The sequence below is a fragment of the Pan troglodytes genome, chromosome 21 (assembly GCF_028858775.2).
Source record: "Pan troglodytes isolate AG18354 chromosome 21, NHGRI_mPanTro3-v2.0_pri, whole genome shotgun sequence".
NCBI classification, from domain to species: domain Eukaryota; kingdom Metazoa; phylum Chordata; class Mammalia; order Primates; family Hominidae; genus Pan; species Pan troglodytes.
The window spans coordinates 63,515,418-63,540,035 of NC_072419.2; the positions used below are offsets into that span (position 1 = coordinate 63,515,418).

Below are 24,618 nucleotides of genomic sequence, written 5' to 3' on the forward strand. Positions count from 1 at the left end.
CTGAGGCTGACCCAAAGCCGGCTAATCCTCGGCACCCCCGGGGCTTTCCTGGAGCTCAGGCACAGCTCGTCAGATGTCCCAGCCCTGCACAGCTGGGCAGCTGGCGGCACAGAGACAGAGGCAGCCACATGGCGGGGACAGCAGGGCAGGCTCTGGGCTCCCCCGGGCTGAGGTCTGCAGGAGGCCTTCAGCTGGAAGAAGCTGTGCGGGCCCAGGTTGGGGACATGCAAAGAAAAAGCCTATCTCTGAACAGGCGAGCTGGAGGAAGCGTGGGGGATTTGAAGAGCATTTGCAAGCTCAGGGCTTTGTTCCCACTGGAAGATTGCAGAATTAGGGGAATTGGCTCGGTGGACATACACGGGAAGGCAGTGCCACAGCCACCACCTAGGGCTCTTGTCTTCCTAAAGAGGTCTTGCTCCACTTCCTGCTGTGATGACGATGATACTAACGCAGGTGACCATTTATTGAGCACTTCCTGTGTGTAAGACACTGTTGTAAGTATGTCACCCCCTTTCATCCACAGCACAACTCTGGGAGGGAGATTCAATTATTATCCCCATTTTACAGAGGGAAAAACTGAGGCTCTGAGAGATGACTCTTTCCCAAGGCCACATGGGTACCTGGTGGCAGGATTTGAATCCATGCTCTTAATAGCTGGGGAATTACATCATAGGGGCATCTTGGTTCTAGGTTCAAAAACAAAACAACCTGTCCAGAAAAATGAATAAATAATATATATTTTTAATTTAACCATTTAACTTCTGAAGAATGGAGGCTTTGCTGCAGGAGGCACAGGAAGAACATGTAGAAACCTAAAGAAAGCAGCTCCGTCTTGCCCTCCACTGCTTCTCACCCTATTCCCTTCCCTGCTCAATGCTCCCACCTGCCATGTCCTCTCCTCTGCTGGAACGTGAGCTTCCAGAGGGCAGGGACTCATGTCTGGTTCGTTCTGGTCGATGCCCTCAGGCATGGCATGCAGCAGGTACCTGTGCTGAGGGGGGACTCGGTCACTCAGCAGCCCAGAAGCCCCCAGGAGCAGGACCCCAGCACTAGAATGGGCACCCCCAGCCCAAGTTGCCTGTTGCCGGCAGCTGGCAGGGAGGACGCCTGGAACGCCCATCCCTCCTCCAAACCCAGTGCTCAGGCCTGCTGCCCAACCCTGCAGCCCTCAGGATCCACCCCATGGATCTCAGGCAAGACAGCAGAGGCACCACAGACCATGATGGGACCAGGTGCCCACGAAGCCAGCAGGAAGGACCAAGAGCTGCCGGAGCTGAGTGGAGAATCCAGATAACAGCCTGGACACAGAGGCTGTGGTTTCATCCTAAGCAAGAAGCTCCCTGGCTGCTGGGAGTAGATGTCGATGTCACCTCCCAGGAGAGCTGCTCAGCAGTGTCTACCAAAGCCACCCATGTGTGGGCCCTCTGACCCCACAATTCTATCTCTAGAACTTTATCTGACTGATAGACATGAACACGTATGTCAGCGAGGGTACCTGCCCTGCGGCACCATCCATCATAGAACAGAGGAGCCAGTGTGCACACATGAAACACAGCACAACCCATGCCGTGGAACAGTGAGGTGACTCAGAGGACGAGGGCACCCCGTGTGAACCCCTGGAAAGGGCTGCCAAGGTTCATCACCCAACGATGAAAGCCAGAGGCAGGAGTGAGTGCACTGGGGGGTTCCACAGGTGAAAACAACAACACAGATTCCTTCGCTGATTTCAGGAGACTCAAGAAACTGGCATCAGGGGCCACCTCAGCAGGGGCTGGAAGCCTTCATTTTCACTGTGGTTCCTTTTCTTTCCTTTTGATTTTATACCATGAACATGTCTTGCCTACTCAAAAACTTTTTTTTTTTTTTTTGAGAAAGAGTCTCACTCTGTCACCCAGGCTGGAGTGCGGTGGCACCATCTCGGCTCACTGCAACCTTCTCCTCCTGGGTTCAAGCAATTCTCCTGCCTCGGCCTCCCAAGTAGCTGGGATTACAGGCGCCTGCCACCATGCCTGGCTAATTTTTATATTTTTAGTAGAGACGGGGTTTCACCGTGTTGGCCAGGCTGGTTTCAAACTCCTGACCTCAAATGATCCACCTGCCTTGGCCTTCCAAAGTGCTGGGATTACAGACGTGAGCTACCACACCCGGCCTAAAAACAAATTTTGGAAAGAAATATCTTTCATAAGCATGGGCTCCAGCTTTGCAAACCTGGGCTCACGTCCTAATGTGGCCACATTCTCTCTGGGTAGCCTCATTCTTTGGCTTCAGGTCACTTTAGTTCTCCTCGTTTTACAGATAAGCCACCACTTCTGAAGGCTACTGTGAATATGAAACAAGATATCAAGTGCAAAACACTCTGGAAACGCTCAAGAACAGTTTTGTTTTCTTGGTACTTAGATGACCATCCCCACCCCCACCCCCCACCAGCACCAAATAGCAGTGCTTGGCAAACGTAGCTGTGATGGTTCTTCTGTCCCTGTCTATGGTAACAAGTCCCCTTTCTAGCTGAAGATGCTAGGCCTGCACATCACAAGGAGGTGCCCACACCACCTTTCTTCCATTAATTTCCCTGCCCAGTGGGGACGGTAGATGTCTGACAGCCTGCGGGGTCCAGCAACCCAGCCACTGAGTAATAGGACCTTGGTCATTTCTGCCTCGGGACTGTCTGAATAGAATGCACCTGCTAAATGTCCCAGCCCTTTTTCTTAGCCTCCTTACCTCTCACAAGACCTTGAAATTAATGGATCTCGATAAATTAAAGACTTTCAACACAAACGTTTGGTTTCTGACCTAGTGATTCTTGGAAGGCTAAGAGTTCTCTGTTTTTTCTGGTTTGGGTTTTTTTCTTCCCCTAACATTTTATTTTAGATGGCCACCTTAATTGGTTGCCTGACCGTGCACTGGGTTTCAGAGTGAGGAACGGGAGAGAGGTAGCCCTTCAAAATGTTTCTTCCCCTTCCCCTTTTCTTCTATGTCCCTTAGCACCCAGCCAGATCTAGACTGCCTATAAAAACCCACGAGGCACCACGCATCCCTGGGCTCCCTGGCCTTCTACTATTCCTGAATTTGTTGTCGGTCATGGTTTTAAGGAAGTGACATACACCATACACCTTCTTTAGAAGGGATAATCTGGTACAGGGCCTGGCACGTGGTTGTGCCAATCTGACCCATCCTCTGGCCCTCACCACCTTCTTCCTCTGCCCCCAGAGGAAACTCAGCACCTCTCCCAGATACCCGTATAGCACCCACCTGCCCAAGTGCTCCTGGAGCACCTGATAAACGCTGATCCGGAACGTCTCATTGTCGAAGCGTTCCCGGATGTAGTCCTTGTAGATCCGGAATTCGGCTGCCGTGACAGCTTCCCCTTCTGGGATCTTGGAAAGATCAAACCGGAACTCTCGATGGTGGTAGCGTGGGTGGAAGAATTCCTTGTCATGTTCCACTGGAAGAGGAAGAGAACACACACCAACACCGACAGCTCATTAGTGTCTGGGTTTCACTCTCTGGCTCTGAGTCCAAGCATCTTGCCTAAGCTAGATGGAGGCATGCCCATTGCCAGTGACCCCAGTGACAACTGCTCCTTCCTCACCAACACACTGCACACTGGAGGGTCACAGGCTCAGACCCCATGGTCCCCATGGTCATCCTGAACGACAAGAGCATGATTCTGCATCCAACCTGCTGGGAAAAGTAGGGCACTAACCACAGCCATCCAAGAGGTCCTGGCCAGACTCAGGTCCCAGGGGCTCAGGCCTGGGTTGGAATCTGGCCTCAGCCACTAACCAACAGAGTGGCCCTAGATAAGGTAACAGAAAACCTCTATGGAACCCAATTTCATCATCTAAAAAATGGGGATTGTAATCCTCCTTCATGGGTTATGGTCAGGGTTGAATGATCTCATTCACACAAATAGTTTAACATCTGCTAGGGTAACTGTTAGCTATTGTTGGTAAGCATAAACCTTACTGTGCCTAGTATGAGACATCTCTAGGACCAGGGGTTCTCAGCCCTGAATGCACATGAAAATCACTGTGGAAACTTTTAGAAAATATCAATGTCCTGGCCCAGATGTGGGCTGGTAAACATTTAACAACTGGCTCTCAGGGACCTGATCTGAAGCGCCTGCTGACTCCACCGTGTAAATACTGCCATCTTGGCAGATTTCAAGCTACCAACGTGAGGCTGCTGGACATGGGAAGAGAAGCACACAGTAGGCTCCAGCACACAGCTACTCCGACCCCCTCCTGAACCAAGGGAATCCATATCTCTTTAAAGCACCCCCAGATATTTCTAATGAGGTGCCAAGGTTTACAGTCACAGCAGTAGACTTAACAGCACTAAAAGGAGTGAATGGCAGAGCTGGGGTGGAGGTTGAAAGTGACTCAGGACAAAATAAGGCAAAAGGCCTCCACCTTTCTCCCTTCTCCTGGCAGTGGTATTAGACTAAGATGTCATGTCCATTTCATAGATGATAAGCACCAAGATGAAAGCCCAGGAATGGTGTTTCTGGGTGGGGACCTGTGGCTCCTGTGGATCATGCCCCCTCTGGACCAACATGGAGCAGGAATGACACTGGGAGCCACAGAGTGCTGGAAGGGGCAGAATGACCACACTCAGGCCAGTGAGAAGAACCTCCAGACACCTTTCATCTGCAGGAAAATACAAGCCCATCTCCACTTCCTGTCTGGGGGTGGGGAACTGGAGAGAGAGGGAGAAAGAGCAGAACCAGTTTGGCCAGCAGATTGGTCAGAAGAAAGGAGAAATACGATCAGCAAGCTTCAGCTCTCAGGCTGGGTTATGGCTGCCTGGTTCCAAGTGGGACAGCAGGACGGGAACACCATTGAGGAAGAAGTTCACAGCACTGGCAGCCCCAAGACCCTGGCTGCGCAGCTCCATTAAAAACAATCTGGTTTAAACCTTAACAACAGTCCAAAAAGAGAGCAGGGTGAGGGCAGGAAGCATGGGGGAATTACCCGCTCAGGCTGTTCCCTCTCAGGAAGAAGGGGCAGATGAAGTCCCTGAGGCTGGGGTCTCTGGCTGGGCACAGGAGCATCCCTGTCTTCGGAGAGACCTCGGGAAGATGACCTCTGAACCACAGCTGCTAGAATCCTGGGCCATATATGGAGAGCTGGCGGGAGGGAAGGACTCTCCAGAAACCGTTCCGGGGTCCTTCCAGATGACAGCTCTGCTTGTCACAACACGCCCCTCACGCCCACAAGGAACCCTTCTCTCCTGACCCAATCTATGGGACAGGCCAGATGAATGGGAGAGAAGGCCATGGGGATGTCACCAATCCACTTTGATTTACAGAGAAGGCAGGAGTCTCCGTAAAGGGCAGCCACTTGGGAACCAAGTGAGCCTCGGGAGGTGACCCCAGGTGGGAAGGCGGGGCAAAGGGCCTGACTGTGTCACCGTGGGACTGCCCCCGGCCAGTCCTCTGTCACCTTTCCAGCTCAGTCAACCCTCATGCCAGCCCCAAAAGGTGAGCAGCCCGAGGAAGTGAGTACAATCCCGCATAGGTAGGTGAGGCATGCACCTGAGACCCAGGAGGTGTCCAGTGACCTCCCCAGGGCCAAAGACCTGGGATTCAAGCCCAGGTCCTGCCCAAACCAGAGGCCTGAACCACCATGCATCTCTGTGGCTGCGTGAACAGCTGAAGAGCTCAACAAGAGCCGTTCCTCTGCTTGTTTGTAGAACTTTTTTTTTTTTTTTTTTTTGAGACAGAGTCTCGCTCTGTTGCCCAGGCTGGAGTGCAGTGGCGCGATCTCGGCTCACTACAAGCTCCGCCTCCCAGGCCCACACCATTCTCCTGCCTCAGCCTCCCAAGTGGCTGGGACTACAGGCTCCCGTCACCATGCTCGGCTAATTTTTTGTATTTTTAGTAGAGATGGGATTTTCACCATGTTAGCCAGGATGGTCTCAATCTCCTGACCTCGTGATCCACCCTCCTCGGCCTCACAAAGTGCTGGAATTACAGGCGTGAGCCACCGCGCCCGGCCGTTTGCTAGAACTTTTTAACTGCACTGTTGTATACGTGTAGCGTGTGTGTAAACCAAAGTAAACCCAGTCACGGAGATTCCTCCAGGTCAAGAGACAGAACATTACCAACCCCCTTTCCCACCCTGGACTTCTCAAACTATAGGTTAGCTTCGCCTGTTTTTGAACAGTCCCTGCAGGGCCTCATACACTATATCATCTTTTGTATCTGGCTTCTTCCATTTCACAGTGCTTGCGTAATTCATCCATGTCACCGTGCATGTTCATTCATCCTCATTGTCGTATGATAGTCCATTGTTGTATTAGACCACAATCCATGTATCCATTCTACAGTTCATAGGTGTTCAGGAAGTTTCCAGATTGGGGCTCTGAAAGCAGTGCTGCTATGAACATCACAGGACACGTGTTTCATGCCTAGAAGTGGCAGTGTGCATTGCAGCTTTAATCACCCTGGAAGCTGTTCTCCCAAAGCATTGCATCTGAGAGGTTTTCATGAGTGTGCTAGGAGAGAGGTGGAAGAGGCCAGGTCTGCCCCCTGAAGGAGGTGGCACAGTCTTGGGACAACTCATGGCTTCTCCAGTGCTTTTCTCCAGGGGACCAGGAGCGGTGAAGCACAGATGAAGTCTTGTTCCAACCATCTCTGTTCTCCACTGCAGCACAGCCAGACCTCCAAAGACCAGAAAGAGCCCTTGAGTTGTGCCACGATTCAACTTTCAGCAGAGAGGGTTGCTCCCACAATCATGCACAGGTGCAAAGTCCAATGCCTTGAACACAGTGGGTCCCCAGCAAACCTCAGTTCCCTGCTCCCAGTGCTGGATGAACCCAGCTTCAGAGCAGCCCCACTAGCAGATACGCAATCAGCCTGAGCAGAGAAAGGGGCTGGGGAACATCTGAGGATGTACAACTAAGGATGGCTGAAGAGCCCGGAAGTACAAAGCGCATGTTTGTTGAGTGTTAACTCTGTGAGTCCTGCACTGAGCAAGCACTCTTTGCCATCATCTGATGGAACCCCATGAGACAGGATTGATCCCCATTTTACAGATGAGGACACTGAGGCTCAGGGAGGCCGGGTAACTTTCAAAGGTCACAAATCAGGTGAGCGGCTGAACTCCAAAGCTCACCCTCTTGACCTTCACACTCTCTAGAGCCAGGTGGCCTGAGTTTGATCTTGGCTGTGCCACTTACCAGCTGTGTGACCTTCCCCAAGCTACTTAATCCCTGTGTGTTCCCCTCCCCCTGGAGATAGTAACAATGGCCCTTTCTCATGGAGTTGTTGGGAAGATCACAGAAGCCATTTGCTGACAGGAGAAAGCCACAGGTGAGCCACTTGAGTCTGCCATTGTTACAGGGCCTCTAAAACAATGAGCCAGAAGAATGACAATCAATGCAGAAGAAGCAACATGTGCTGTGGGCATTTACACAGTGCACTTATGATTACATTTGAAAAAAAAAAGTGCAATAGACCAAACAATAAAGATACGTTTGAATAAGCATGACATAAACACAGGTACAATCATTAGAGTCATGCCCAATGAAGAAAGAAAACACTGACACATAATCACAAACACAAGGTTTGTTACAACAGCTGCAGGTACAACTGTTTTTAATATAGAAGATGAACTGTATCTTAACTGTTAAGGTATCAGAGTTACAAGGTTCTTTTCTAAAAAGAAACTCAGGGATAAAGTGAGGAACTAAATTTCTTGCAAACATTTGTGGGCTCTTTGGTATGGCTTTCTGAGAGGATTTCCTTCATTAATTAGTTGGAGACTATGAGAAGCAGGAACGACAATGTTACTCTATTCTCCCTGAAACCCACATTGTCACATGTTCTGAAAATAATTTTGTATCCATTATCAAAGAAAGAACAGTCATCAAGTACACACACACACACACACACACACACACACAAATAAGCAGTGGATAATTCAAAGTCCAAACCAAATTCCAAATCTCATCTTTCCAAGGTTTCCCTTTTCTATGGAAGCCACTCCACAGTGTGAAATCTACACCATTTCAACTCAAGTATCAAGATAACTGAATTGTTACCACTACAAGAGGTAGAAGCTTGCATGTATTTTTCAGGTGAAAATATGTCTTTATACTTTCTTCTAAAGTTACTGTATATAGTTGATTACCCAAGACTTGAGTTTTAAACTAAATGTCTAGAGTTGGCATCTCCCCATGCCCACAGAGAAAAGCTTCCTAAGGAAGCCCAGAGCCTAGGATTCCAGCTTTTCCTCCCTCTACCTCCAGTTACATCCCAGCACCCCAAGGGCTGAGAGAGCTTACAGGCATTAACAAAGGACTTTCATCTTCAAAAAAATTAAAAGGGCCTAAATCCCCAAGACCAAAAGATAAGTCCAAAGAAAATGGATTCCAGAAAACACCATCCTGACAGCAAGCAGACCCATCACTCTCCCAAAGACAAGTCCAGTGTCTTTCTTTTACAAAAACCAGAAATACCCCCAAAACCAGCCCTAAGAGGGGAAATTCTGGGCTGGAAGGTGTCAATAATGGGTTAGAGGCAGGTAGGAACAAGAAGCTGCCCACCTGGGCGCCCCCCCTTCATGATCCTCTGCCATGCCAGGGAAGACTTCTGTCCCAGATGGGAGTCACACCTGCCCCCGGCATCACTCAGGAGTACCTTGCCTCTCCCTAACATCTGGGGTTCTTCCTCCCACCTACAGTTATGAGAAATACTCAGGCAAACCCCTCACTAAGTTATAGTTGTCTGATACAAAGGGAGGGCCACAACCAAAGAAATTGGCAACCCACTCTGTAGACTTGCAAAGGGCAGCTCGTGCTTAAACAGAACCTGCAGTATTCAGAGCCATGGGACAGTATTTAACACTCTAAAAATTAGGGGTATGAACCCAAATATATGCATATGTACAGTCGTACATCATAATGCACAAAACTAAACGAACATAATACATTGTTACAAACACGAGAAAACAGATACAGAAGATATATTTCTCCTGCTTCCTGAGGGATCATTTTGTGCTGGGCATAGCTCATCAGGATGAGCAAAGTTGGGGCATGGCTCATTACAATGCACAACTGTTAAGGAGCCTTGCCCATGTCCCCCCACCCCCATTCCCATCCCTCGTGTATCTGTCTCTCTTGGAGAGTCCATCATCACTGTCCCAGTTGAGCCATGGGACTCCAAGGGAGCCACCATCTTCTTCCATGACCCTCTTCCCCCCAGTTGAGGGATGGGAGGAAGCCAGCCTTAACCTTGGCCACACATAGGCCTTCTTTTATTTTTATTGGAACCTGGTATGAAAGAGCCCCTGTTTGCTCTCCCCGCCTTGATCTCTAAGGATGTAATCCAGTGCTCTGGGAAGCCCCTTGCCAGCGCCTTGCAGGGAAGGCTGGTCTGTGAGAAAGAAGCTTCGAAGCACGGAGGACTGAGGTTGGAATTGAGGAGAGAGACCTGCTGGGTTGATCCCCTGGTCTGGTAGTCCCTGCCCTTCCTGAAGTTTGGGGTTTCAGCTCTTCCAATCTATGAGTTACGTTGAGATGCTTCAAAGAAGTCCCCTTTAAGCTAACTCTAGTCAGACTGCTGCCTGACTGCAACCAAGGCAGTTCTGAGCAAAACACACACAAGCCCAATTGTATACACACCCAGAAGTGGAAATGGATGGGCAGGAAACACTCCCAGGTAGCTGTGTTCTCTCCAGATGACCATTCACCATGAGAACTGCTTTCTTCAGACTTGGATCATTCCCAAATGTAAGGCATCCCCCTTGACTGAGCTCTGTAAGAACAGGGCCCATGACTGTCTCAGCTCTGGATCCCATGCCCTCCACAGCCTGAGGCTTAGCAGGGTCTCATAAATCTTCTGCATTGAACACATTACTCTTCACGCAATTCCTTTCTAGTTTAAGTAAACTACTTTGTTGATAACGTACACACAGTAAGGCACACAGACAAGCATTCATGAAGTGTGATGAATTTCCACAACGTGAATACACCTAGGGCAGGACACAAAACATTTATTACCAGCTCCAAAGTCGTCCCGACAGGGGTCCCTCCCAAACACCAGTCCCTCCTCCCCTAAGGCTGACTGCCTTCCTAACACCCAATACCACGGACTGGCTCTGCCTCCATGAGACCTGACTATGGAATCACAGATGTGTTCTCTTCTGTGTCTGCAGCCTTCCACAGCCTCACTCATGTGGTTCTGTGTACCAGTGGCCCATGCATTCCCACTGCTGTCTAGAACCCTATCGTATGAATAGGACACAACTCATTTTTTTATAGTCATTTGGGGAGTTTCCAGTTTGAGCCATTAGAGAGTTTACAGTTTGAGACAAGCTGTGCTGCAATGCATACTCTTGTGCATGGCTTTTGGTGAACACGTGTCCACTGGGTAAATGTCTTGAAGCAGGATTTCTGGATCAGAGGGTAGGCACGTTCAGCTTTAGTTCCACATCTGACTGTTTCCATGTCAACAATTTTGGGGAAACAGGGTATGAGGCCAAAGGAGACACAGTCCCTAAAGAGATCATTCATTTTTGTTGACTTTGGCAAATCCCAGTGCCTGTGTTCAGGTACGAGGAAGGTGGGAGGCAGCTCTGCAGGTGAGGGTTCTTCCCAGGAGAGGTGCTGAATGGACTCTTAAGGAAGAACGGAGGCCCACTAGTCCCAGAGGACAAGGAAGGGTACTGTAGGCAGAGGCAACAGCATGATCGAGGGCTCGACAGACAAGAAACAGGACATGCTGGGGAGTTTAGGTAAGAAGTTTGCTGAGAACGACAAGAAAAAAGCAACAAATTCCTCATTGGGAAAATGCTTGAATGTCAAGCTAAGGGGTTGATCATTGATGTCATCAACCATGATGGCTTGGTCCCTTGTTAGACACAAAGCAGTGCCCTGACCAGATCTATTTTAGATAGAGGACTGGTGACCCTGTGGAAAGTGGATTATAGGGAGTGAGGACAGAGGCAGGGAGTGAGGACAGAGGCAGGGAGCTCAGAGGAGGCTCTGATCAGAGATGATGCATACCCAGTACATGCACCCTCCTCCTCCCTCCTGGCACCCGAGGTAGGCATCACTAAACAATGGCAACACTCTTTTCTTAATTCTGGCACCCAGGCAGCCACTATCAATCTTGACTGGCTCAAGAGAAAAGATCTCAGCATTTTCCATCTCTTGTCAGGACCCCAGAAGTGTAATGGACCAGAAGTGCTTCTCTAGGGGAAGGAACAAGACAATTGATTAAAAGCAAGCATATGAAGAGGGGGAACTAGAGGATGCTGCCCACTGCCGGCCTGGAATGCCAGGAGGGCGATAACACCATCAGTAGATATCAACACAGGAGAGAGCGCTCAGGAGGTGAAGTGGTAGGGAAGAAACACGTGTGGCTGCAGACAGGTGAAACTTGAGATGACCTGCAGAATGTTCCACTGGACAGTTGGCAAGAATGCTCAAGCTGGGAGCTGTTGAATTGGGTTTATGGATAAAGTTATTCAGGAAAAATGCATTTATGATGAGAAAGACTAGCATGGCCTTGGATCAATATTTGGGGGCTACCTGGGAGGGGGAGAACGATGCCACCAGAAGGACTTGGTCCAAAGGAAGGGAAGGACCAGAGGACTGGCAGGGCAAGATGGCGCAACAGTGGCCAGATTCAGGGAAAGGGGGCAGGGAGACCCCTCTTCCAGGGACCATTCACTGGATTTGGTCACTGGTTGCTCAGAGACCTCAGGAAGCAGCTCTCATGGGGACAGCCATGCAGAAAAAAAAAAAAAACACCTGACGAGCAAGACTGTGGCCAGTTGCATATGAAAGATACTTGTATCCATGAAAAGGGGAACCGTCAGCCCAGGCAAAGCCGCCTTCATTTCCTCCTGAAGCCGTTCTCCCAGCCAGGGCTGGAAAGAGTTGATAAATGGATAGTAAATAATCACCCAGCAGCTCCTTCCAAAGCTTTATGGTCTTCAGAAAAAATTTGGTTAACCTTCCAGACTATGCGGTCCTCTCACTGCCCCCAAAGATGCCGCTAAACTATGAGGCAGGAACAAATATTTTATGAGCAAAGGGATGCTTTCCAGGCAAAAACCACAAGTCCAGCATTAGAATTCCATGTTCCTCACTCAGAGTCTGGTTTCTGTGAGCACAGACTAGTCCAAAGCGTTCTTCAGCTCCAGTTAGGGACCGGGGACAGACCCCCACACCCCACTTTAATGAGGATGAGGCTCAAGGAGCTAAAAGAACGAATCGAAGTCCACATTATAACCGGAAGTCAGAACTGGGTTTTCACAGACCCGAGGACTGCTCAGGGCCCCATATCCCGGAACGTCCCCGGTACCCATTTAACTCTGAAACTACCAACCCTGGCTCGCTCTTTCCCTGGAGGGCTACCGCTCATCTGGAAGGTTCTGGCACACACCAGAACTCACTGGAGCTGACTTATCCCGGCTGCTGTTAGGAGGCAGTTTACGACCCACAGTTTCAGGGATGTGAAATTTGATGATGGCTCTTCATTCATTCATTCAAAGATTTACATGGCAAGATTAAGGAGCTTGAACAAGCCGCCAGAGGCATGCAATAAATTGGGAATTCTGGAAAGCGGAACAGACATACCTCACTACTCTAACAGGAAAATGTTCTCTTAATAACATGAGCAGCCTGGAGAGGCCACACTGACACACACAGCTCTTGGGAGAAGGGAGGAGAATGCTCTATGCCCAGAGAAACAGAACATCGCCTAGAAGTTGACAATGATACACATTGTTCAGATAACACCTCCACTGTACTCATTCAACAAGGACTTTCTGGCTGCCCCAGCATGGACATGAGAGCCATCAGTTGTACTGTAGAAGAGTAGTTCATAGAAGCTCACTTAGATTGCAGCCCTGACAACCTATGGAACACCTAAGCCAGGTAAACAGCCACCATTCTTTAAAACTTTTATTTTTAATTGTGGTAAAATACACAGAATATACAATTTAACATCCTAACCACTTTTACATGTACAGTTCAGTCATTTTAAACACACGGGATACCATTCTTGCACATCCAGTCTCCAGGACTTTTTTCATCTTGCAACGCCAAAACTCCGTCCCCATTAAACACTAACTCCCCTTTCTTCCTCCCTCCTCCAGCTCCAGGCTCCCACTCTTCTACTTTCTGTCTCTATGAATCTGACTGCTTTGGGCAACACCTATAAATGGAATCACACAGTATTTGTCCTTTTGTGACCGGCTTATTTCACTTAACAAAATGTCTTCAAGTTTCATCCGTGCTGTAGCCTGTCAGAATGTCCTTCCTTTTTAAGGCTGAATAATATTCCACTGTATGGATGGGCCATGTTTTGTTTATTCATCCCTGAATGGTATGCAGCTTCCACATTTTTGTGATTGCGAGTAATGCTGCTGTGACTATGGGTGTGCAAATATCTCTTGGAGACCCTGCTTTCAAATCTTTCGGGACATACCCAGAAGTGAAATCGCTGTGTCATATTGTAGCTCTATTTTCAATATTTTTGAGGAAGCACCATACTGTTTTCCATAGTGGCTACAGCATTTTACCTTCCCGCCGGCAGTCGGGAAGGGTTCCAATTTCTCCACATGTCCACCACCATTGTGATTTTCTGTTCTGTTTTGTTTTGTTTGATGGTGACTGTATTAGTCTGTTTTCATGCTGCTGACAAAGATGTACCCGAGACCAGGAAAAAAAAAAGAGGTTAAATTGGACTTAGAGTTCCACATGGCTGGGGAGGCCTCAGAATCATGGCGGGAGGCGAAAGGCACTTCTTACATGGCAGCAGCAAGAGAAAATGGGGAAGAAGCAAAGCTGAAACCCCTGATAAACCCATCAGATCTTGTGAGATTCACTATCATGAGAATAGCACAGGAAAGACCTACCCCCATGATTCAATTACCTCCCCCGAGTCCCTCCCACAACACATGGGCATTCTGGGAGATACAATTCAAGTTGAGATTTGGTGGGGACACAGCCAAACCCATTTCACCCCTGGCCCCTCCAAATCTCATATTCTCACATTTCAAAGCCACCTATGCCTTCCCAATAGTCCCCCAAATTCTTAACTCATTTCAGCATTAACTCAAAAGTCCACAGTCCAAAGTCTCATCTGAGACAAAGCAAGTCCCTTCTGCCTATGAGCCTCTAAAACCAAAAGCAAGCTAGTTACTTCCTAGACACAATGGAGGTACAGGTATCCGGTAAATACGGCCATTCCAACTGGGAGAAATTGGCCAAAATAAAGGAGTTACAGGGCCCATGCAAGTTCGAAATTCAGCAGGGCTCTCAAACTTTAAAGCTCCAAAATGATCTCCTTTGACTCCAGGTCTCACATCCAGGGCACACTGATGCAAGAGGTGGCTTCCCATGGTCTTAGGCAGCTCCACCCCTGTGGCTTTGCAGGGTACAGCCTCCCTCCCAGCTGCTTTCATGGGCTGGCATTGAACGTCAAGTGACCATGGCTTTTCCAGGCACACGGTTCTGGTGTCTGGAGAACAGTGGCCCTCTTCTCACAGCTCCACTATGCTGCACCCCACTAGGGACTCTGTGTGGGAGTCCCAACTCCACATTTCCCTTCCCCACTGCCCTAGCGGAGGTTCTCCATGAGGGACCCACTCCTGCAGCAAACTTTTGCCTGGGCACCCAGGCATTTCCATACATTTTCTGAAATCTAGGTGCAGATTCCCAAACCTCAATTCTTGACTTCTGTGCACCCACAGGCTCAACACCACGTGGAAGCTGCCAAGGCTTGGGGCTTCTACCCTCTGAAATCACAGCCCAAGCTGTACATTGACCCCTTTCAGCCATGGCTTGAGTGGCTGGGACACAGGCCACCAAGTCCCTAGGGTGCACACAGCAGGGGGACCCAGAGCCTGGCCCATGAAACCACTTTTTCCTCCTGGGCCTCCAGGCCTGTGATGGGAGGGGCTGCCATGAAGGTCTCTGACATGGCCTGGAGACATTCTCCCCATGGTCTTGAGGATTAACATTAGGCTTCTTGCTGCTTATGCAAATTTCTGTAGCCAGCTTGAATTTCTCCCCAGAAAATCGATTCTTCTTTTCTATCGCATAGCCAGGCTGCAAATTTTCTGAACTTTTATGCTTTGTTTCCCTTTTAAAAGTGAATGCCTTTAACACACCCAAGTCACCTCTTGAATGCTTTGCTGATTAGAAATTTCTTCCACCAGATACCCTAAATCGGCTCTCTCAAATTCAAAGTTCCACAAATCTCTAGGGTGGGGAAAAAATGCCATCAGGCTCTTTACTAAAACATAAGAAGAGTCACCTTTGCCCCAGTTCCCAACAAGTTCCTTATCTCTATCTGAGACCACCTCAGCCTGGATTTTATTGTCCATATCACTATCAGCGTTTTGGGCAAAGCCATTCAACAAGTCTCTAGGCAATTCCAAACTTTTCCACATTTTCCTGTCTTCTTCTGAGTCTTCCAAACTGTTCCAATCTCTACCTGTTAGCCAGTTCCAAAGTCACTTCCACATTTTTGGGTATCTTCTCAGCAATGCCCCACTTTACTGGTACCAATTAATTTATTAGTCCATTTTCATGCTGCTGATAAAGACATACCCGAGACTGGGAAGAAAAAGAGGTTTAATTGGACTTACAGTTCCACATGGCTGGAGAGGCCTCAGAATCATGGCAAGAGGTGAAAGGCACTTCTTACATGACAGCAGCAAGAGAAAATGAGGAAGATGCAAAAGTGGAAACCCCTGATCAAACCATCAGATCTTGTGAGAATTAGTCATTATCACCAAAACAGCATGGGAAAGACTGGCCTCCATGATTCAATTACCTCCCCCTGGGTCCCTCCCACAACACGTGGGAATTCTGGGAGATACAATTCAAGTTGAGATTTGGTAGGGACACAGCCAAACCATATCAGTGACCATCCTGATGGCTGTGAGGTGGCAGCCAGCATTTTAGAAGCCCTCCCACTGGCCTGGCTGCCACTTCACATGTCCTGTACATCATCTCACTGAATCCTTATGAAAACCCCTCTCAGAGGCAGGGGGACACATCGTGCCCACTTTCCAGATGAGGACACTGAGGCTCAGACTGACTCTTGCCCAGGGTCACACAGCTGATCTGAATCTTTAAAGGCCCGTACTCTTCCCCACTCAGCCATACCAACTCTCTTCCTCACATGGGAGCTGCCAGTGACCTCTTAGCTGTGGCAACGATTCAATAAGGACAGCTCTGAGCTGAACCACGCTCTGCTCTTGGCACACTCGATGCACTCGCCACATAAATCTCCAAAGCTAAACTCAAAGTGAAGGTTCTGCATCCGACTCAGCTCCCTCTCAGGCTTGTAAATTTTGCTCCTGCCTAATGCCAGTCCTTGAGGGAGGGAGGCTGACAGCTTGAAGGTTTTGTAGCATTCACCCATCTCCTCATTACCCCTCCCCAGGCCCCCAGATTGGGGGGCAGGGCCCTGCCTGGCAAAGGGCACACCGGCAGCATTGTCTCCCCTGTTCCTGAACTGCTTCAACTCTCGAACTTTCCACCAAATGCTTCAGCTGCCAGCAATACCACCTGGAGTCCTACCCGCCTGGCTCTCCAAGAGGGTCTTTGGAGACACTGCCTCCTTGTTAGGTGCTGGGGGGCTGCGTCCAGAGACATGAGACCTGGAGGCGAGACCACAGGCAGGGGCATCTCCCTGGCCATCCTCTTGTCATGAGCCCTGAGCCTGCAGCCTGCACAGATGTTGGGGTAGGGGCCAGAGGGAATGATTGTACCACAAGATTAAACACTTCAATGTCAACATGTGTGCAGTGTTGCTTGAACAATGTTATCATTGTGAACTGAATGAACCAAAGGGTTTAGGGGATGGGGCAGGGAGAGGGAAAAAAGATGGGTTTAATTATCTCTAGAGCTGAGGCCAGTTCTTTGCCTAAAAAGACCCAGATGCCCGTAGAGCTGAAAAGAAAAATGGGCCGCAAGCACATGTTGCTCTTTCTACTATAGACCCAGGCAGCCCCCTGGCCTACGGCTTCCCACCTCCCAGAGGGAGGAACGCAGTCTCCAGGGATGTCTGGGTTCCAACCCCATCCTCAGCTCATGGAAATTGAGGGAAAAGAACCAGTGATTCTCAGCCAGAGCTGACTTTGTCCTCTCCTCACTCCCATGAAGGCACCTTGGGCATTGTCTGGAGTCATTTTTGGTTGTCATAACTTAGGAGGGGGTGCTCCTGGCATGTACTGGGTACAGACCAGGGACACCGCTAAACATTTCACAATGCTCAGGATGGTCTCCCATCCAACCCCAAATGTGACTAGTGCTGAGTTGAGAGTCCTTGATCTGGACAGACAGACAGGCAGAGCTCAAGAGGGTCAAGAAACCTGGGGTTTGGCCTCATCTGAGCTGTGAGCTGGCTGGTATAACCCCAGGCTCACTGGGCCTCAGTTTCCTCCCATAACAAAGGAAAGGACTGAATTTCTCTGAAGTCCCTTTTCTCGCCTATTAGACTGTACCATGTAAAAAGCTGCTGATACTCTACCAGTTTTGACCTGTATGCGGTTCACCCTAACACCTCGGGGCAGCTTGGAGGCTCTATCTGTGCTGTCTGGTAAAGCACACTGAGACACGTGGGGCTACTGAGCACTTGAAATGTGGCTCCCGTGACTGAGATCTGAATGTTTAATTGTATTTCATTGTAATTAATTTAAATGTAAACAGCTGCCAGGCACAGTGGCTCATGCCTGTAATCCCAGCACTTTGGGAGGGCAAGGCGGGTGGATCACTTGAGGTCAGGAGTTTGAGACCAGCCTGGCCAATATGCTGAAACATCGTCTCTACTAAAAATACAAAAATTAGCCAGGCATGGTGGCACGTGCCTGTAATCCCAGATACTCGGGAGGCTGAGGCACAAGAATCACTTGAACCCAGGAGGCGGAGGTTGCAGTGAGCCAAGATGGTGCCACTGCTCTCCAGCCTGGGCAACAGAGCAAAAATTCCATCTCAAAAAATAAAATAAAATCTAAACAGCTGTATGTGGCTCATGGCCTTCCTAGTGGACAGCCCAGATCACAGGTGTCCCCATCATTGAACAGGTGCTGTCGCCCACACTGCTTTGTAGCACCAAGGGTTTGCAGGGGGCCACTGCAAATGAGGGTCCCCGACTATGTTCTCAGAGATGTAGGAGAAAGTTTTTCTTTAAAACTGTGGGATTGGTGGCTCACGCCCATAATCCCAGCACTTTGGGAGGTCGAGGCAGGTGTATCACTTGAGTCCAGGAGACCAGCCTGGCTAACATGCCAAAACCCTGTCTCTACTAAAAATACAAAAATTAGCTAGGCGTGGTGGTGCATTCCTGTTCTCCCAGCTACTCAGGAGGCTGAGGCACAAGAATTGCTTGAACCCAGGAGGCGGAGGTTGCAGTGAGCTGAGATCGTACCACTGCACTCCTGGGTGACACAGCAAGACTCTGCCCTAAAAAAAAAATAATTTAAAAAAATAATGAAATGGCGTTCCCAGTGTGAGAAATTCAGGAATTTAACTCCTGACTTACGGGTTTGAGGCCTGGGATGGGGGCTGTTCAACAGGTACGAGGATCCTCACTCTGCTCATGGGGTCACCTAGGGAGCAAACACTCCCCACCAAGCACCTGGCGAGTGGTATCCTGCTGGTAATTGTTAGACGTGCCAAGTTCACGACCGCAGAGGCTTTGCTCCAGGCCTGCCCGGGCACCGCAGCCCCTCCCCACGGCTGAGTTGGTCTCACCCCCACTGACACTCTCCCTGGGCCTCCTTCCCTCTCAGCCCCTTTCATTTCCCTCCCGTAGCCTAACTACTGGGATTATTTTGGTGAGAGACCTGCTGACCTGTTTCTCCACTGTCCTCTCTTCTAGATTTTAACTCCAGGAAAGTAAGAACTGAGCAAAGGAGCAGGACTCAGGAGGTTTCCAGAGCAGAGCCGGGCGAGAGGGCGAGTCTCAGCTCTGCCACTTGCTGGGGCGCGTCACTCCTCTTCTGTGAAATGCAGGTGGAGCTAGTAATAGCACTGACTCCACTGGGCTGCCAGTTAAAGCCCAGGAGTAAAGTAGACCAGGCATGCTCCACCTTCAGGATGCCCAGAGTCACACGCGAGCTTATTACAGCACAGGCCACTGGGCCCCACTCCCAGCATGTCTAAGGTGGGTGATCTAGGGTGGGCCCAAGAGCATGAATGTCTAACACATGCCCAGGTGATGGTGATAATGCAGGTCTAGAAACCCCACTTTGAGAACCAGAGGAAAGGAGAGTGTCCATGGAGTGCCTGGCACATGTAATAGTCTTGGAAGCTATTCGCTCTGATTGCTCTGTTGCTTAGCACTGTTCACACACCACCTCCCACGCTCACTTGCTGGGCACTCAGCAGCTTCTCCGGAGACTTAGTGAAGTGGGTTTTGAAACTCTCCCCATGAGCAAATCAGGAGGAAGACACCTGCTCCTTAGCCTCACTCAGCCCAGGATGCAGGAGAGAACTGGGGTTGAGCGTGGGCCATGGGGCCTGGAGGTCTGGTTCACACGCAGGCTCTGCCAATCACCAGCAGTGACCCAGGACAAGTTAACCCACCTCTGGAAGGCTCAACTTTTTCTCTCTATAAAATGGGGACAGACAGAGGCCCCCAGTTCTGGGGCTGTTGAGAGAATTCAAGGACATGGAGGCTGGCCACCAGGGAGGGCAGCAGAGACCTGTGCCTTGCCTGCTCCCAGCCAGCCCAGAGCAGGCCCCAAGAGCAGCCAGGTGGGGGAAGTGAAGCTGCCGTCCTCCCTCCCTTCCCCAGGACAGGAGGGGCCTGCTCAGACCTTCCCCCCAGAGCAGCCAGAGAGGCTTGGGTCAGCTGGGCAGACACAGCTGGTTTAAGGTATTTTAGAGGCAAATCAAATCAAATGAGAATTTATAATCCTTCCTGAGGCCTGGGTTCCATCAGCCTAAACTCATTAGGCCCAGGAGATGCAGGTGCAGTGAAGGAAAAGATGGTTCTGCCTTTCCTCCATGCCCAGCCCCTGTCTCCCTTTCAAAATAAGAGTCTTCTTTAAAGCCACACTCTGTCCCTGGACCAGAGTAATCAGCTTCATTTCTGAAAACAGGAAGGTGCAGAGACGTACAAAAGCCGCCCCAGGGGCTGATGGGGCAGATTTGGTGGGAACTGGAAATCTTGAAGAGCCTCACTCATTTCAAGTTCACATTGTAAGAACTCAAATCCCTACGCTAAACGATCAAAACACCCTTCAAATTGCATGGTTGTCCTTTGAACCTCTTTCCGGTGTGGGAAGCAGGAGAATATGAGATCAAAACAAAAAAGTGGTGTTTTTTTTTTTAATTTTTATTTTTTATAGAGATAGGGTCTCACTCTGTCACCCCCAACTGGAGTGCAGTGATGTAATTACAGCTCACTGAAGCCTTGGACTCCTGAGCTCAAGTGATCCTCCTGCCTCAGCCTCCCAAAGTGCTGGAATTATAGGCATGAGGCACCCTACGGGGCCCAGAGAATGGTTTTTAAATTACATTTTGTATCCTATATGAAATGTAACTGGAAGAGTCGCAAACAGACTCCAAAAAGTTCTACTTGGGGTCTTCTTTCCAAATCATTGCTCCTGTGATTAGTGATTTTTTTTTTTTTTTTTTGAGACAGAGTCTCACTCTGTCACCCAGGCTGGAGTGCAGTGGCGTGATCTCGGTTCACTGCAACCTCCGCCTCCCGGGTTCACGCCATTCTCCTGCCTCAGCCTCCCGAGTAGCTGGGACTACAGGCGCCCGCCACCACGCCCAGCTAATTTTTTGTATTTTTAGTGGAGATGGGGTTTCACCGTGTTAGCCAGGATGGTCTCGATCTCCTAACCTCATGATCTGCCCACCTCAGCCTCCCAAAGTGCTGGGATTACAGGCGTCAGCCAGCATGCCCGGCCATGGTTAGTGATTTAACAGTATTATTGTACAATTAAATTTATATAAAGTTTAGAAACAGGCAAGGTTAATTTATGCTATTAGAAAACAGGACAATAGTTACCGCTGGGTACAAGTACGAGGGGGTTCTGGTTGCTTCTGCTTCTTGATCTACACACTGGTTACCCTGTGTGATTGCCTTGTAAACACTCACAAGTGCTCTTGATTTCTGTGCTGTTCTGCACACGTTACACCTCAATAAGCAGTTTCATTAAAACTCAATTAGCAGTTTTATTCATAATAAGTGTTGTTAGCTTTACCCATTGCCAGCTCTACTCAACACACGCTTGTCACCATACTAAGAGGCACAATCAATTCAACAGAAGCTCTTTGGGAAAATATACCAATATCTTAATCAATTTAAATACATCCTGGTTTTCAGAAACTTTGATAAGCAAAGATACAGGGCATTAGGCCTGACACACATAACTGTAAAACCCCTATGTGTCTTCCTCCTGCCCTCATGTGAGACTCTCCAATTAGCAATGCTGTTGACTGGCCTGCTCCAAACCTATCCTTCAGGCTTGAGAAGCAGTTCAGGATCAAGTGTAAGAGGGAAGTCTCCAGGAACTGGATCTCCAAATCCAATGATGCTTAACTGGGTATGTGGTCTTGGGCCAACTACCGCTCTCTGCTCATTTATCTGCTCTGTAAAATAGGGGTGATAATAACTGCCCCACCTGAAATGGCTGTCATGAAAATTAAATACGTTAATATTAACTAAAGAGGACAGGCTGGGTGCGGTGGCTCATGCCTGTAATCCCAGCACTTTGGGAGGCCGAGGTGGGCGGATCACCTGAGGTTGGGAGTTCAAGACCAGCCTGGTCAACACGGTGAAACTCCATCCCTACTAAAAGTACAAAAATTAGCCGGGCATGGTGGCACGTGCCTGTAGTCCCAGCTACTCAGGAGGCTGAGGCAGGAGAATCACTTGAACCCAGAAGGCAGAAGTTGCAGTGAGCCAAGATTGTACCACTGCATTCCAGCCTGGGTGACAGAGCGAGACTCCATCTCAAAAAAAAACCAAAAGAGGACAAAGGGTACTTGGCACATAGTAAGCCTTTGACAAATGTTCACTACTGGGATGATTATTACAATGGCTAACATAGCTGTAATCAGATAGTAGACACACCTCCACACCCCAGCCCAGGCACAAAGGGCCAGAGGCTGACTCCAGCAACTGTGTTGATGCAGCCTGGTCTACCCTCTAGACCCAACTGATTCATGAGTGAACATGTGATTCAAACTGCTTAAGAGCCTCCCCCCAACAATTGTAGTTGAATGTAGTAATTCAAACATATGACTAAGAACCCCAATTTCTTCTGTCTTTTTTGCTCCATCATTGTCTGCATGTTGACTTAATTCTTAGGCCTCTTGTCCCACAGTCACAAGATGGCTGCTGTGGTTCCAAGCAACGTGTCTTCACAAAACCACATTCAAGGCAAGACAATGGGGACGAGAACAGAGAGTTCCGTTTGCTCAGCAGCCATTTAATAGAAAGCAAAATATTTTTCAGAACCACCTCTCAGCTTCTCCCCTAATCATCTCCCCCAACCAACGGGCTTAAGGAGGCACCCAGACCCTATCACATTAGTCTCCCACGGGAATAAGCAGAAGGAATATAGGTGCCCGGAACCCTTTACTAGAAAACATTTGATCAGGCTCCCAGTGTAAGCATGAGGTTCCACCATTCCACCAGGGCAGGCAGGCGTTTCTTTCAAGCAGCTCTCCACCCTTGGCTAACAAACACTGACACAGATTCTTAAAATGCTTTGAGTCTCTTGCTCTGTTCATCCTCCACTCAGGGGAAACAGGAGCCGCCTGTCCCACAAGCAGAACTCAAACCAAGCTCCACCCCAGCCTCTGCTTCCTCCCAGGGGACAATAATTCCTGACCTCCTCGGGTCATTTTCAAGAAATTTTGCCCCTATCTCAGGAGATCAGGAGGGTTATGTTAATAAAAAAAAGCTTGTTTTCAGCAAACAATTGGCTGTTGGCTAGAGTTCTATATAGTCCTCAAAGTTAGAGCTAATGTACCTACCTGTAGGTAGGTTTGAGTTTAAAGAATAACTAAAATCTTTCTATGAACTACAGAGGGTCTGGTTAAATTAATGTCAATGTGCAACCAACCTTCTGTATATATTCACAGTGGAACACTATCATCTGGAGGCTTTGGAAGCTTGCTTAGGGCCTCTATTTATATGTGCATACAGTGGAACCACATCACATGTACAAATACCTTTTGTAAATCTAACTGTATACAACACAGGAAACAACGACAAAGAGGGAGAGAGAAACCATTTCAATCATTTGAACGTGGCCACCCAACAACCACTGCCAACCCACTTTTCCCTCCCCTGCCTCCCACTGTGCTGGCCAGATGCCAGCTGCATACATTCACACCCTCCCTCGAAGTAACAAGACGGGGGCTTACACACAGTTTAGCCCAAGAGACAAGGAGAAGTCTTCCAAGGAACTTCTAGGAAACCAAGAGGTAGGCAGGCAGGCAAGGAGAGCTCTTTGCGCCATTCCCCATCCTCCTGCCTTGAATGTGAGATTGCATGAGGATGAACTGGCTGGGGCGGCAGCAGCCATTTTGTAAGCATGAGGTAAGAGACATGAGGAATTTGAGGATGGTGGTAGGGGGAGGTGGGAAGCTCATGGATGCTTGGACAGTATCACTGAGCTGCCCCTGCAAACGTGAACTCATCTCCCTGAAGACTTGCTATTAGGGGAGATAATGACATGTTTTTGTGCTGAAGCCATGCTAGGCAGGTGTTCTGTGAACTGCAGCTGAATGAGTTTTTTGTTTTTGTTTTGTTTTGTTTTGTTTTGTTTGAGACAGAGTCTCACTCTGTCCCCCAGGCTGGAGTGCAGTGGTGTGATCTCGGCTCACTGCAAGCTCCGCCTCCTGGGTTCACGCCATTCTCCTGCCTCAGCCTCCTGAGTAGCTGGGACTACAGGTGCCCGCCACCATGCCCAGCTAATTTTTTTTTGTATTTTTAGTAGAGACGGTGTTTCACCATGTTAGCCAGGATGGTCTTGATCTCCTGACGTCATGATCTGCCCGCCTCGGCCTCCCAAAGTGCTAGGATTACAGGCATGAGCCACCGCGCCCGGCTGACTGCTGAACGAGTTCTAAATGAAACACCATTCCTCTCCACAGAAGCAGGTAGTGGCCATTAGGATGTGTATCTCTTATAGTATCTGCTGTCCCAGAGGGTGTTATAGGTCCTTAAGTGTAAGTATAACACCCAGAGGGTCCTTAAGTGTAGGACCTGTATCATACCAAACTTCTTACCTTCTAGTGTTTGAAGGCAAGTATTTTGGTATGATACAGGTCCTACACTCAAGCAGATTATTTCATCCCATGTGCAACGGAAGAAGCAGTGATCTGCTGCAACACTGGGAGAGAAACTGGGAGAAGGAACTCAGCCATACGGAGATATTGCATAACCAAACAGCTTCCCATGGGAATTCAAAGGTGCTTCCCATGGGAATTCAAACGTAATTCCCACTCTGCCCAATGTCTGTCCTACCTGCTGTCTTTAGCCTACCCCTGATACAGGGGTGACTGCATCACACTGTTTCAAATGTCCCGGATTCTTTTCAAAATCTATGATGGGAGTTGAGTAAATAAGATACATATAATGTTTGAAATGTGAAGGTACTTAGGGAAGTGTAT

General features: G+C 49.0%; 1 protein-coding gene across 2 annotated transcripts in view; it reads right to left on the reverse strand.

Annotated features, from left to right (window-relative positions):
- The window catches only part of BMP7 (bone morphogenetic protein 7), a 97,773-nt gene that overhangs the window by 56,049 nt on the left and 17,106 nt on the right, over positions 1-24,618 (reverse strand). For both annotated transcript variants that reach the window (XM_001170064.7, XM_054674519.2), the window contains exon 2: positions 3,250-3,442. In XM_001170064.7, coding sequence (XP_001170064.1) covers positions 3,250-3,442 — 193 coding nt within the window. The remainder of the gene's footprint in view (positions 1-3,249; positions 3,443-24,618) is intronic.